Source organism: Trachemys scripta, chromosome 8 (assembly GCF_013100865.1).
Source record: "Trachemys scripta elegans isolate TJP31775 chromosome 8, CAS_Tse_1.0, whole genome shotgun sequence".
In the NCBI taxonomy this organism is placed as follows: Eukaryota; Metazoa; Chordata; order Testudines; family Emydidae; genus Trachemys; species Trachemys scripta.
The window spans coordinates 109,035,890-109,050,203 of record NC_048305.1 but is presented as its reverse complement, the minus strand read 5'-3'; the positions used below and the strand labels follow the sequence as shown (position 1 = coordinate 109,050,203).

Sequence of the window (14,314 nt, the reverse complement as noted above, 5' to 3'; positions counted from 1 at the left end):
ACTTTTAATTTAATAAAAAATAATTATGATACGTAAAAGCTATCTGTACAACTCAGAAAAGAGGAAAATGGAATATGCAGGATGTGCAAGTACAACAGTTTCTCTCTTCCTGTTGTAATCTTTGTCCTTCCCATACATTTCTGTGACTTTTTTTGTCATTCCTTGTGGTCCTGTATCTTATTTTGTAAGCTCTTTAGGGCAGGGGTCATGTCTCTTTATTTATTGGTAAAGTACTATGCATGAACATAGTTGTGTAAAAATAACTTCTCTCTTTTCTGCTTTCCAGGTGAGCTTCAATCCCCAGGATAACACCCAGGTTTGTATCACTGGAAATGGCATTTTTAAACTTTTCAGATACACTGAGGGAACCTTGAAACAGACCAACTTTCAGAGGGGAGAGCCTCAAAACTACTTGTCCCATGTCTGGCTCACCGAGGACAGGGTTATGGTCGGCACTGACACAGGCAAACTCTTTCTCTTTGAGTCTGGAGATCTGCGCTGGGAGACAAGTATAGAATGCAAAGAACCTCCCAGTGAAGTGGAAAAGGATGAGCTGGCACATGAATCTGAGAGGTAAATCTTCCTGGTTATTACTGATAGAGTAAATCTCATGGGTAAAGATCCTTCACAGCAGAAACTAGGTCCCTCAGGTGTTATTAGGGAAAGAATGAATGGAGGCTTTTCTATATTGACCTAATTGTGACTAGATTGGGTTTCTCTGGTTGTTGCTGATTGTAATAACTTTCTTCCTGTTTTAGCCTCATTGAATTTCCTACTGCCAGTTCCCCTGATCTCTCCAGTGAGATGCTCTGTGAAGCTGTTGGCCAACAGCAGGCTTCCTTGCCTCAAATCTCTGCCATTGCTGCTTATTCCAAAGGTTTTGCATGCTCAGCTGGGCCAGGAGTTGTTCTACTGTTTGAGAAGACTGAAGAGAAGGAAGGTTACAGGGAGAACCGAGAAATCCGGGTAGGTGAGAGACTGTGAATGGGACAGAAGGGGCTTCTCCAAGCAGCTAAGAGGCTGCAGTTCTCAGACTTTAGCTGTTTCAGTTTAAGAGCCCTTTTGTTTTACATCTGCTCCAGGTAATAATAATACTCGGTACTTCTATAGTGATCTTCATCTTTCAATCGCTCTACAGACATTAATCCTCACCGTTCCATAAGAGGTTGGTCAGCATTTATAGAAGGGGAAGTGACTTATCCAAGGTCACACAGAGAATTAATGACAAAGTCATTCTCCTTCAAGGTAGCCTCTGCATAGTCCTGCTTTTGGGACTGGCCTCCATGGCATCACCGAGTTTCAGGAACCGTCTAAGAAACCTGTGTGCCCTGGGACTATATAAACATTCAGAGCCAAGGTTATGAGGAGGGCATGCATTCCCAACCACCTCAGTTCCTTTCTTTTCACAGCTAGCTGCAGATCTTTGTTTTTTTTTCAGAGCTTTTGCTTATTATTTAAAGCTGTATTAGATATAGGTAGTCTTACTAGATCCTGGGCTATTGGGGATTCCAGTTCTTAAGATGATTCTGACTGGTCATGTCCAACCCAGAGCAAAAGACTGGGTATATGTTGTGTTTCCTACCCCACATATCCACTAATTTATGTACCACACAGAAGTCTGTTTACCTGGACCAATTTTCACTGTATCAGGCCTTTATATCTTCTGTCTGAAAGGACAGACATACTCTGCTTTTGGCCTTCCTTATGTAGAAGGCCTTACAAGCTAGATCGTTGGGACAAGGCCGCATTCCGGTGTAGGAAATCAGTATGTCTTCATCAGCTTCCAAGTCCCCTAAAGTTCGGAAATGGAAGCCTTTGATGACAGGATCAGCATCTTCATTCAGCCCCAAGTCAGAGGATCTTCTGAAGCCTGGTTCTAGCTATTCTTGTGTGGGAATGGCTTGCTTCATACTCAGAGTCTGCTGATCATGGGGTTCCCTCTGTGCCCAGACTTTGCTGCTGCCTCTGGATAGTGCTGTAACTGTGGCTTCCTTCATACTGAAGACTGTCTTGGCACCAGAGAAGCCTGTTGTAATCTACATAGGTTCTTACGTTGCGTTCATCAGTGTAGTATCTGAATGCCTTCCAGTAGTGCTTTAAGTAACATGACTAACATTTGTCATCTTTTCCCTGGGGGGGAGGACGGAAGTGTGTGCAGTGGAGTGTTTTGTTTTAGTAGGATTTTTAAAATATATACATGTTGCTATGTATGTGTGTCACAGGCTGGCTGGTCCTTTAAGGGGAATTGGTCTCAGTTTCACCTGTGAAAGATGTTACCTCCCAACTGATCCTGATTGACTGGGAATCAGGTGACTCCATTCAATTATCAGACCCAGCTGGGGGAGAGTTGGATGATTCCATAAAGGGGTGAGAGAAATAAGATGGGGAGGAAAGCTGTAGGAGGGAGGTTGTTTCCTGTGACTGGGCCTGAAAGGAAAGGATAGCAGTGGAGAAGTAGTCTTCTATGACAGGCTTGGGAAAAGCTAGCCTCCAAGCAAATAGCCTGAAGGTAGACTGGGAATAAGGATCCAGCCTGGGGAGAACCAGATTGGGGGAATGACTTCAGGGAAGAAGCCCTCAGAGTAAGTGACTTTGGTAGGATCCATGTCTCTGGGGAGAAAGTCCAGAGAGTTATCACTTTCTGAGTGAGTGGGATGGAAGGGTAGCCCAGGGTGGGGGGTCTTGATTCTGTCTCGCAAGGATTCCCAGGCCAGAGGGGATCACTGTGATCATGTAATCTGACCTCCTGTATAACACAGGCAATAAAACTTCCCCAAAATAATTCCTAGAGCAGGGGTGGGCAAATTTTTGGCCCAAGGGCCACATCGGGGTTGCGCAACTGTATGGAGGGCTGGGTAGAGAAGGCTGTGCTACCCCAAACAGCCTGGCCCCCACCCCCTATCCGCCCCCTCACTGCTCCCCTCAGAACCCCCAACCTATCCAACCCCCCCACTCCTTGTCCCCTGACTGCCCCCTCCCGGGACCCCCGCCCCCTATCTAACCCACCCTGCTCCCTGTCCCCTGACTGCCTCAACCCCTATCCACACCCCCGCCCCCAACAGCCCCCCCGGGACTCCCACTCCAACCGCCCTTTGCTCCTCGTCCCCTGATCACCCCCTCCTGGGACCCCCCACCCTTTACTGCCCACTGGGATCCCACCTCCTTATCCAACCCCCCCGCTCCCTGTCCCCTGACTACCCTCCTGACCCCTATCCACATCCCCGCCCCCTGACAGGCTCCCCGGGACACCCCCTCCCAACCCTCCCTGTTCCCCATCCCCTAACCGCCCCCCCCAGAACCTCCGCCTCATGCAACTGCCCCCTCCTCCCTGACTGCCCCCAAGGATCCCCTGCTCCCCGCCCCCTCAGCCACGACACCCGGCCAGAGCCAGCTGCGCTCCCCACGCTGCCCAGCTGGAGTGGCAGGCCAGAGCGCGGCCTGCATGGTGGCGTGGCTGCGGCGAGGGGGGACAGCGGGGGAGGGGTTGGGGACTAGGCTCCCTGGCCTGGAGCTCAGGGGCCAGGCAGGATGGTCCCGCGGACCATAGTTTGCCCACGTCTGTCCTAGAGCATATCTTTTAGAAAAATATACAGTCTTGATTTAAAAATTAGCAGTAATGGAGAATCCACCACAACCCTTCTTAAATTGTTCCAATGGTTAATTAGCCTTACTGTCAAAAATGAACACCTTATTTCATTACTATCAATTTCCCCTTTCTTCCTTTTGCTATATATTATTTTGTTATTTTTATAGGTGCCTTCACTTCTCCTCTAAACCAGATTGTTTTTTTTTTTAATCAGCAAAGCCTTTTTCATCTAGTAAGTGGTCTTAAATGATTCCCAGTTATGATTCACATTTTTCTTATTAAATTCTTCCTTCTGGCTGATTTGGCTCATAATTGTTTCCAGCTTTGTGAAATTGGCCCTCTCAAAGCACTAAGTAGATATATTACTGGTCTGGACTTTATTCTGCTTGCACATTATAAATGTGATCAAGTCATGACCACTTGTACCTAACCTGCCATTAATTCTTAGTTCTGTGATCAGTTCCTCTTTATCTGTTAGGGCAAGGTCTAATAAAGAATTCCTGTGTGTTGGCGGCAACACTTTTTGAGTCAGGAAATTGTCATCTATAAAGTCTAGAAATTCCAAGGATGTTATAATATGGCAGCATGAGATCTCCAGCATGCATCACTCAAATTGAAGTCCCTCATGATCACACATTTTTTTCCTACATGTTATAGATACATGTGTAAGGAGAACAGGAGTACTTGTGGCACCTTAAAGACTAACAAATTTATTAGAGCATAAGCTTTCGTGGGCTACAGCCCACTTCTTCGGATGCATATAGAGTGGAACATATATTGAGGAGATATGTATACACACATACAGAGAGTATGAACAGGTGGGTGTTGGCTTACCAACTCTGAGAGGCCCATTAAGTAAGAGGAAAAAAAACTTTTGAAGTGATAATCAAGCTAGCCCAGTACAGACAGTTTGATAAGAAGTGTGAGAATACTTACAAGGGGAGATAGATTCAATGTTTGTAATGGCTCAGCCATTCCCAGTCCTTATTCAATCCTGAGTTGATTGTATCTAGTTTGCATATCAATTCCAGCTCAGCAGTCTCTCGTTGGAGTCTGTTTTTGAAGTTTTTCTGTTGTAAGATAGCCACCCGCAGGTCTGTCATTGAATGGCCAGACAGGTTAAAGTGTTCTCCCACTGGTTTTTGAGTATTATGATTCCTGATGTCAGATTTGTGTCCATTAATTCTTTTGCGTAGAGACTGTCCGGTTTGGCCAATGTACATGGCAGAGGGGCATTGCTGGCACATGATGGCATATATCACATTGGTAGATGTGCAGGTGAACGAGCCCCTGATGGTATGGCTGATGTGATTAGGTCCTATGATGATGTCACTTGAATAGATATGTGAACAGAGTTGGCATTGGGCTTTGTTACAAGGATAGGTTCCTGGGTCAGTGTTTTTGTTCAGTGATGTGTGGTTGCTGGTGAGTATTTGCTTTAGGTTGGGGAGTTGTCTGTAAGCGAGGACAAGTCTGTCTCCCAAGATCTGTGAGAGAAAAGGATCATCTTTCAGGATAGATTGTAGATCTCTGATGATGTGTAAGGAGGCAGTCATCCTGTTCCTTCTTGTGATTTGGTGGTTTGTAGCAGACACCAATCAGCACCTCATCTTGTGCTTTCTCTGTTAGGACTTTGATTCATAAACATTCAAAATCATTTTCTTCTGAGTTATCAGTGACTCAGAAACAGGTAATGCCATTCTTGACATAAAGTGCCACTCCTCCTCCCCTTCTGCCCTGTTGATCCTTCCTAAATAGGTTACAACCATTGATTTTTTTAACATTTCAATCATGCAAATCATCCCACTAGTTTTCAGTAATACCAACTAGATTGAATTTATACAGTACTTGTAAATCCAGTTTCTCTTGTTTGTTACCCAGGTTCCTAGCATTGGTGCATAGGCAATGTAAAATTGCTTCTCTTCGTGTCCTTTGGTCCCTTGATTCATTCTGTTCTCAACATCTCAATTTTTTGCTAATTGAGCGCTTATATCTTCTCTTATTTTACCTTTCCATTTTGCTTTTAGTTTAACCCCATCCTGATTACTCTAGCCAGCCTGTCCCAGGGAGATTGGTTCCCCTTCTGCTGAGGAGGAGGAGATCTAAACTATACAGCCCTTTCTCCCCATAGGTGTACCAATGTTCCACAAAACCAAAACGCTCCACCTTCCATCTCTTACCTAACCAATGGTTTACTTCCAGAATCTTCTGCCTTCTGTCTTCCTTCACTCATGGAACAGGAAGGATCTCAGAAGATCGCTTGGACATTTTTCTTCAGCACGCTTCCGAGTTCTCTGAAGTCATCTAGTATCTGTGAGATATCTCGCAATGCAGTGTCATTAGTACCAATATGAACCATCACCAGTGGATCCTTGCCTCTCAACTTCAGAAGTCTATCCAATCTTAGAGTGATGGCTTGTGTCTTGGCTCCTGGAAGACAACACATTGTCCTGTTGTCCACCTGTCCCTTGCAGAATGTTCTTTTGATTCTTCTGAGTACTGTATTGAATTTCCAACAAAAAATGTCTGTCTTTTTTGGATGGGTGGAGAACTCTTTGCAAGCAGGCTTGATTTTCTTACACGTTGGGCTGAGCTGCCATCCACATATGTGTCCCATTGTGATGGGGTTGGGACTCACCACCTGGCACCTCTTACTGGTTGTCTCTGAGAATTAGCTCTGTCCAGTGGAGCGCCCCCTCCTAGTGGTGTCCCATCTGTCGTCTCTCCCTCAGTAGCAGGGTAGTATGGCCCAACGGCCAGAGTCCATATAACTCCCCTCAGTAGCAGGGTAGTGTGGCCCAACGGCCAGAGGCGTAAGGGGACCCAGGCCCTCTCTCTCCACCGGGTCCCGACCCAGGGCTCTCCTAATGGCGGGGTTCCCCTTGCCGTTGGCTCAGCAGGGATCCGGCCACAGCACGCCGAGCATCAGTGTTTCTCTAACGCGGCTTGTCCCTAATGTTCCCCATGGTCACTTCCTACCCTCAATGTCGCAGTCTCCTCCAAAGACATGGGTTCCGGTCCATTCCCCTCCGGCGGGTCCTCCGTCTGGGATGCAGGGTGTGGGCCAGCTAGGTTGGTGCTTGGAGCGTGGGCTGTTCCTCCTCGGGAGCTGGCTGTGTGCGTCCTTCTCCTCTGGTGGTCAGCCCCAACTGAGCAGCTTTGCAGGCTTTTATACCTAGCCTCCAGTTGGAGCATGCCCAGCAGGGCTTCCTGGGCGGGGCTTCCTCTGCCAGGAAGGAAGGGTTAACCCCTGCTGCGCCAGTGCAGGGCCGCTCTGCCCCGTCACACCCATACATCTCTCTGTTTCCTTGGACCTGCTGGATATTTTGAGGTATCTTCCAAAGTTTCCATGTTGAGAACCTGGTATTGATTTGAAATTTCTAGCTGAGTGGAATTCCTCCTGCTTCTCTTCTCTCTGGTGGCCACAGCCTTCCCATGCTTATCTGTTTCCAGCTGTGCAGAATGCTGCCGTGATCTCCTGCCTCTGATTGTTAAGGACAGGATCACTCTCAGGTCTCACCCCAAGTTCCTGCTGAAATTTTTTTTTTAGAATTATGTATGTACCAATGTATTTATTTCCCAGATTTCTTCCCCAAGCCTAATTTTTCCTTGGGGAAGCTAAACTTCATACACTTGATGTAGTTAAGAGCATTGTCTCTTTACATTGACAGGACAAAATTATGCAGGAACACACCTAGACTGTGTATGGCCTTTGCAGAGAGGGTCAGGCAATATCTACTCAGGGATTATCTAACTGAGTCTCCATCTGTATAAGGACATGTCCTGAGTTAGCCAGGTTAGATCCACCTTAGAGCTCAAGAAGCCTCTGTTGCCTGTTTGAAGAATGTCCCTATTTCTGAAATCTGTAGGGTAGCTACATGCCACTCAGTCCACATATTTACTAGTAATTACTCTTTGATAAAGGCTTTCAGATTGAATGCCCTTTTTTTTTAGGGCTGTTCTGTAGTTACTATTTTAGTAGGACTACTTCCCACCTGTCACGCTGTCTTGAGTGGCTCATGACAGTGAGTGCCTACCTTCGGGCAGACTGTCAAGAACAGGACAGATACCTCAAGCTGGTGATATGTTCTATAATTAGATTTTACCAAGCCAGTAACAAATGTGAACTCCTGGATCACTATAAAAATCTTACTATGGAGTCACAGACAGTTCCCTTAGATTCTCCAGTCTATCTGGCCATCCATACAACTGGACTTAGTGATAAATGGTCACCTATACCAAAAATCACACAATATGCAGATTGCTTCCAGTCCCAAGAGACCAGTTACTTAGCCTAGATCAATTGGTACCCTATATCTTATGCCAAAGACAGCGCCTGTAGCCAATCCTGTGTTAAACTATCTAAAGGTTTATTCACTAGGAAATAGAAATAAGAGAGTTATTTACAGGTTAAAGCAAGCAAACATATAGACACAAACGAGTTACCATCTAAATCCTAAGAGTGACAGAGTTGTAGAGATCTGTCTATTCAAAGTGTCTTTCAGAGTGGACCCAGGAGATAACCCTTGGGGATCTCTGGCTTCAGTTTGGTGACTCTGGCCCTGTGAGAGTTCAAACAGCAAAGAGATGAACAATCTTCACATCAGCGCTTTTTATTTCCCTCTTCCAGCATTCAAAGTGATGGGAAGATGCCTTCTGCATGTACTTCTCCATGGGTGGATGGGGCAATTAACAAAGTTTTTGTCTTATAATGGTTAAATTTTGATAGTCATACTGGATGGGCTGGGGTGATGATTTCCGTGCCTGGATTCACAAGTTTAGTGCAAACATTTTCAAAGTTATAAAGCAAAACTTACATATTTTTTTATGGCATGGAATACAGACATTACAAATGAGATTAATGCATGCAGCAACTTACAAGCCTTTTGTACATTCTAAACACTAAATACATTCTTACAAGACTAATACCTATTTTGAGCAAAACTAACATACAGGTGAACTGATCTGGTTTCCAACTATGAGTCTGTCAGTTCTTCTTCGAATGCTTGTTCATGTCAGTTCCAATCAGGTGTGCGCACGCGCATGGCAGCCAGAAGATTTTTCCCCTAGCAGTATCCGTCAGATCAGTCCAGGTGCCCCCTGGAGTGGCACAATCATGGCGCTCAATATAGGGCCCTACCGATCTGCCAACCCCTCAGTTCCTTCTTACCACCAGTGACGGTTAGCTGGAACTTCCCCTTGCTCTTGTCATGACAAGCGGATTTGGCAGTCTGTATATAGTTCTTCATTAGTTTTGTAGTTAGTGTTAAGTAGTTAGTAGGTATTTTATTTAGTTCTTAAGTTTCCTTTGGAGGAGTTTCCCCTCCAGTGCTATCCTGGTGCTAGGGCATGCCGCATTCTCCTGGCTTCTAAGCCTGTGAGGTCAGCGGCAAGTATATGCCCAGAAGCAATCCTCACACTTTGTGTCTGAAGTGTTTGTGGGAGAGACATCAAAAGGATCGCTGTAGGATCTGCAGGGGGTTTTGCCCCAGGACACTGAAAGATAGAGATCAGTGCCTGAAGGTCCTACTAATGGAAGCAGCATTCCAGCCCCAGTCTGACCCCGGGTCGGCAGACCTGGCACCGAGTACCATCTCCTCGGTATGCAGTACCCCGGCACCATTGGCACGGGGATCGGTGCCGAGTAAGGACAAGTACTCTCAGCACCATCATGGCTTCACTCAAGGCTCACAGGCCACAGACAGGCACCAGTCTCAATCGCCGGTGCCGCAGAATAATAGGAGGCTGGAGAGGGGTCATTTCCCTCCCCCTCCCGGCTAGACCAAAGGAACCAGCCATTGTGAGACCCAAGTCGGGCCACACTACAGCCCCACTGCCAGAGACGTTCGTGTCGACTCCTGCCCATGTGGAAGGGCGGTCGAGTCCGGACCCTTCTCGCTTGCCGGGGCTGAGCCAACAACTACACCTCCTGTCAACCCTGGAGGTATTTGAGGCAGCCAGGGAACTGCTCCAGCTCACGGGCACCGTTCTCCCCACCTAGACAGGATAGGTCGTTGGCACCGGTCACTCCTCCGGCACTGTCAAGGGGAAAGGCCACAATGATGTCCCGGCGGTCTCCATTCCCAGTGCAGCACTCCCTGGTGCCAGAACAGGGTCAGCAGCCTCATAGGTCCCCAAGCCCTCGGTGCGGACCCTCGGGACCTCGGAGAACCACTCCTCCGTGGTCCTCCTTTTCAGAGACCTTGGAGTTGGAGTCGGACTCCTATTGATCTCGTAGGAGCAGAAATAGATGGTCAAGTCGTCACGAGACCAGCACTCTTACCCGGTACCACGGACAGTGCAGTGGCAGCCCCCAGCACAGTGGCCCTTTTGAACTCCCTGGGCCTTTCACCAAGGCTGAGTGCAGAGCCAAGGATCGCATTCCAGGGTGGCAGCGGTGGCCTTGGCCACTTTCGTACCACCTCCGGCACCATCGGCATTGGTAGGATCGGGGGTAGCTCCATCACTCCCTGACACTACCATCCCAACCCCTGTGGCACCAGCGTCATCTACGCAAGCCCCAGTGGTATCAGCGCAGACATCCTCAGCACCAACAGCCCCAACACCATCAGTTCCGGCTTTGACAACTTCGGCATTAGCAGCCTCGGCACTGACATATACAGCTCCGGCATCAAGGGCCACGGCACCATTTGCGTTGGCTCCAGTCCAGGATCCCCAAGTATCGCAGGACCCCTTGGGCGCAGAGGGAAGACAGCAGCCACTCCTTGTGGGGACCTCCTCTTCTCCAGGTGAAGCGCTGGTGGGCACTTCGGTAGCCCTGGCCCCAGAGGGCAACAGGGTCCTACAGCAATTGCTGAGGAGGGTTGCCCCGGCCTGGGCATTCAGGTGGAGGAGGTAGTGGAGGATGCAGATCCAATGGTGGATATCCTCGCCACCTCCGGACCAGCATGTATTGCCCTACCCCTGATTAAGACCATTGCCGACACCACAGAAACCTTGTGGCAGACTCCGGCTTCGTTGTCCCCTACATCTAAGCACAATGAAAGACACTATTTTGTGCCATCCAGGAGCTACGAGCACTTGTATACCCATCCTCCACCAGATTCGTTGGTTGTGGACACTGCTAACCAACGTGAGTGCCAAGACTACCAAGGCCCCTCCCCAAAGAATTGGGAGGCGAAACAACTCAACCTTTTCGGGAGAAAGGTCTACTCCACTGGTGGCTTGCAGCTCCACATTTCTAACCAGCAGGCCATTGTCAGCAGGTACTGCTACAATACATGTGGGGCAATGGTGAAGTTTGCAGAGCTGGTGCCGCAGGACTCCCGTGCTAAATTCTCGGACCTGGTGGAGGAGGGCAAGCTCATTTCCCAAGCTTTGCTGCAGGCCGCTCTGGACAGGGCTGATGTGCCCACTCGGGTGATGTCTACTGGAATTGCCATGAGAAGGGACTCCTGGCTCCAGATATCAGTTCTGCCATCTGAGGTCCAGCAGACCATTCAGGATCACCCTTTTGAGGGTGTGACTCTATTTTCCGAAAAGATGGATAAGAGGCTGCATAGCCTAAAAGACTCAAGAGCCACCCTCAAATCACTGGACCTCCACACTCCTGCCATGCAGCGTAGGCTTTTTAGGCTGCAACCTCCTTTGCGGTTCTACCAACCGCAGAACTGGCAGGATGGCTCACAGAGGAGAAACAGGAGCGCTAGGAAGAAGCTGCGCCTGTCCTTAGGCCAGGGCTCTGGCCCGTCCCAATCTTCATCTGGCCAGAAGCAGGCCTTTTGAAGGTGCGAATGAGGACGGCGCACCAGCACTTGCACTGGATCCAACCTGCCTTACCTTCTCGTCCTGACTATCCCATTTCTACTCTGTGGGCCCGTATCACTTCGGACCACTGGGTGCTCCACACAGTAGAGAGGGCATACTCCCTCCAATTCTCGGGCCTCCTGCCCTTCCACCCCCTTCCCCATCCCTCTTCAGGGACCCTTCTCACAAGCGACTCCTCATACAGGAGGTGCATTCATTCCTCTAGCTGTGGGCTGTGGAAGAGGTTCCTCAGGAGCTGAAGGGCAAGGGCTCTATTCCCAGTATTTCCTAATATCGAAAGCCAGAGGCGGGCTCAGGCCCATCCTGGACCTGCGAGAGCGCCACAAGTTCATGAAAAAAACGGAAGTTCCGCATGGTCTCTTTGGCCTCCATCATCCCTTCCTTGGATCCAGGGGACAGGTATTCTGCCCTCGACTTGAAGGACACGTACTTTTGTATAGCAATTACACCATGCCACAGAAAGTACCTCAGGCTTGTGGTGAGCCACGAACACTACCAGTTCACAGTCCTCCTGTTTGGCCTGTCAGTGGTGCCTCGTGTGTTTACCAAGAACATGGCAGTTATGGCCGCATTCCTACACAGGCGCCAGGTACAGGTGTTCCCATAACTCGACGACTGGCTAATTAAGGGCCGCTCCAGGGCTCAAGTGGAGGCACAAGTCAACTTCATAAGAACAACGTTCGACGAACTGGGCCTTATCCTGAACATGGGGAAATCAACTCTGTCCCCTGTTCAGCAGATAGAGTTCATAGGGGCGGTGCTGGACTTGACACACGCCGGGGCATACTTCCCAGAAGCAAGGTTTCGGATCCTGGGCAACATCATTCGAAATTTCAGGCAGTTTCCCACCACCACAGCAAGGAATTGCCTGAAACTTCTAGGACACATGCCTTCTTGTACCTGTGTGGTGCAACATGCCAGGCTCAGACTCCGTCCTCTCCAATCGTGGCTAGCCTCTGTGTATTGGCCAGCTCAGGACAGTTTGGACAGGATTGTGACTCTGCCTCGCCCAGTCCTCGACTCCCTCCAATAGTGGCTCGACCCGCAGGTAGTGTGGTCAGGGGTCCCCTTCACCAGTCCTCAGCCATCCCTCTCGTTAGTGACGGACGCGTCAGCCTTGGGCTGGGGAGCACATCTGGGAGACCTCAGGACACAAGGTCTCTGGTCTCAGGCAGAACTCACTCTTCATATCAATGTCAGAGAGCTGAGAGTGGTGCGCCTGGCATGTCAGACTTTCTGAGCCCACTTGACAGTGAAATGTGTATCAGTTATGACAGACAACACCACAGCGATGTTCTATACTGCGGTCGGCAACCTTTCAGAAGTGGTGTGACGAGTCTTCATTTATTCACTCTAATTTAAGGTTTTGGTGCCAGTAATACATTTTTAATGTTTTTAGAAGGTCTCTTTCTATAAGTCTATAATATATAACTAAACTATTTTGTATGTAAAGTAAATAAGGTTTTTAAAATGTTTAAGAAGCTTCATTTAAAATTAAATTAAAATGCAGAGCCCCCCGGACCGGTGGCCAGGACCCGGGCAGTGTGGGTGCCACTGAAAATCAGCTCATGTGCCGCCTTCGGCACACGTGCCATAGGTTGCCTACCCCTGTTCTATACCAACAAAATGGGGTGCACGCCTTTCTCCCCTGTGCCAGGAAGCCCTCATGCCGTGGGCCTTTTGTGTAGTTCATTTGATACACCTGCAAGCATCGTACCTCCCAGGAGTACAGAACGAGTTGGCGGACCGTCTCAGCAGGTCTTTTCATGGCCACGAGTGGTCCCTATGCCCGGACCTTGCAAACTCCATCTTCTAACAGTGGGGCTTTCCCCAGATGGACCTGTTAGCCATACGATGCAACAGGAAGTGCCAGCAGTTTTGCTCCTTCCTGAATGATAGCCCAGGCTCCATCACAGATGTGTTCCTCCTTCCATCTTTTCTACGGGTTCCCGCCCATCCCTCTCGTTCACAAAGTGCTCCTTAAGATACAGAGGGAAGAGGCTTTAGTGATATTGATAGCTCCAGCCTGGCCCCACCAACACAGATACACATCTCTCCTGGAAATGTCCGTGGAAGCCCCAGTCACCTTGCCACTCCTCCCAGATTTAATAACTCAGGATCACGGCCGTCTCCAGCACCCAAATCTCAAGTAATTGCACCTCACGGCATGAAAGCTCCATGGCTGAACCCCATGGAGCTTTCCTGCTCAGACCCGGTTAGACAAGTTCCCCTTGGCAGTAGGAAACCCTCCACAAGGACTATCTACCTTGCCAAGTGGAAGAGATTCTCAATCTGGTCGGTGCAGCATCATTCGTCCCTGACGCTCACCTCTATACCACTCATACTGGACTACCTTAGAATCATAGAATATTAGGGTTGGAAGAGACCTCAGGAGGTCATCTTGTCCAATCCCCTGCTCAAAGCAGGACCAGCACCAACTAAATCAACCCAGCCAGGACTTTGTCAAGCCAGGCCTTAAAAACCCCTATGGATGGAGATTCCACCACTTTCCTAGGGAACCCATTCCAGTGCTTCACCACCCTCCTAGTGAAATAGTGTTTCCTAATATCCAACCTAGACCACCCCCACTGCAACTTGAGATCATTGCTTCTTGTTCTGTCATCTGCCACCAATGAGAACAGCTTAGCTCCATCCTCTTTGGAACCCCCCTTTAGGTAGTTGAAGGCTGCTATCAAATCCCCGCTCACTCTTCTCTTCTGCAGACTAAATAACCCCAATTCCCTCAATCTCTCCTCGTAAGTCATGTGCCCCAGCCCCTTAATCATTTTTGTTGCCCTCTGCTGGACTTTCTCCAATTTGTCCACATCCTTTCTGTAGTGGGGGGACCAAAACTGGACACAATACTCCAGATGTGGCCTCACCAGTGCTGAATAGAGGGGAATATTCACTTCCCTTGATCTGCTGGCAATGCTTCTACTC

General features: G+C 48.7%; 1 protein-coding gene across 1 annotated transcript in view; it reads left to right on the top strand.

Moving 5' to 3' along the window:
* The window catches only part of LOC117882158 (cilia- and flagella-associated protein 57-like), a 94,433-nt gene that overhangs the window by 18,040 nt on the left and 62,079 nt on the right, over positions 1-14,314 (top strand). The window contains exons 4-5 of the mRNA XM_034780184.1: positions 287-573; positions 759-966. Coding sequence (XP_034636075.1) covers positions 287-573; positions 759-966 — 495 coding nt within the window. The remainder of the gene's footprint in view (positions 1-286; positions 574-758; positions 967-14,314) is intronic.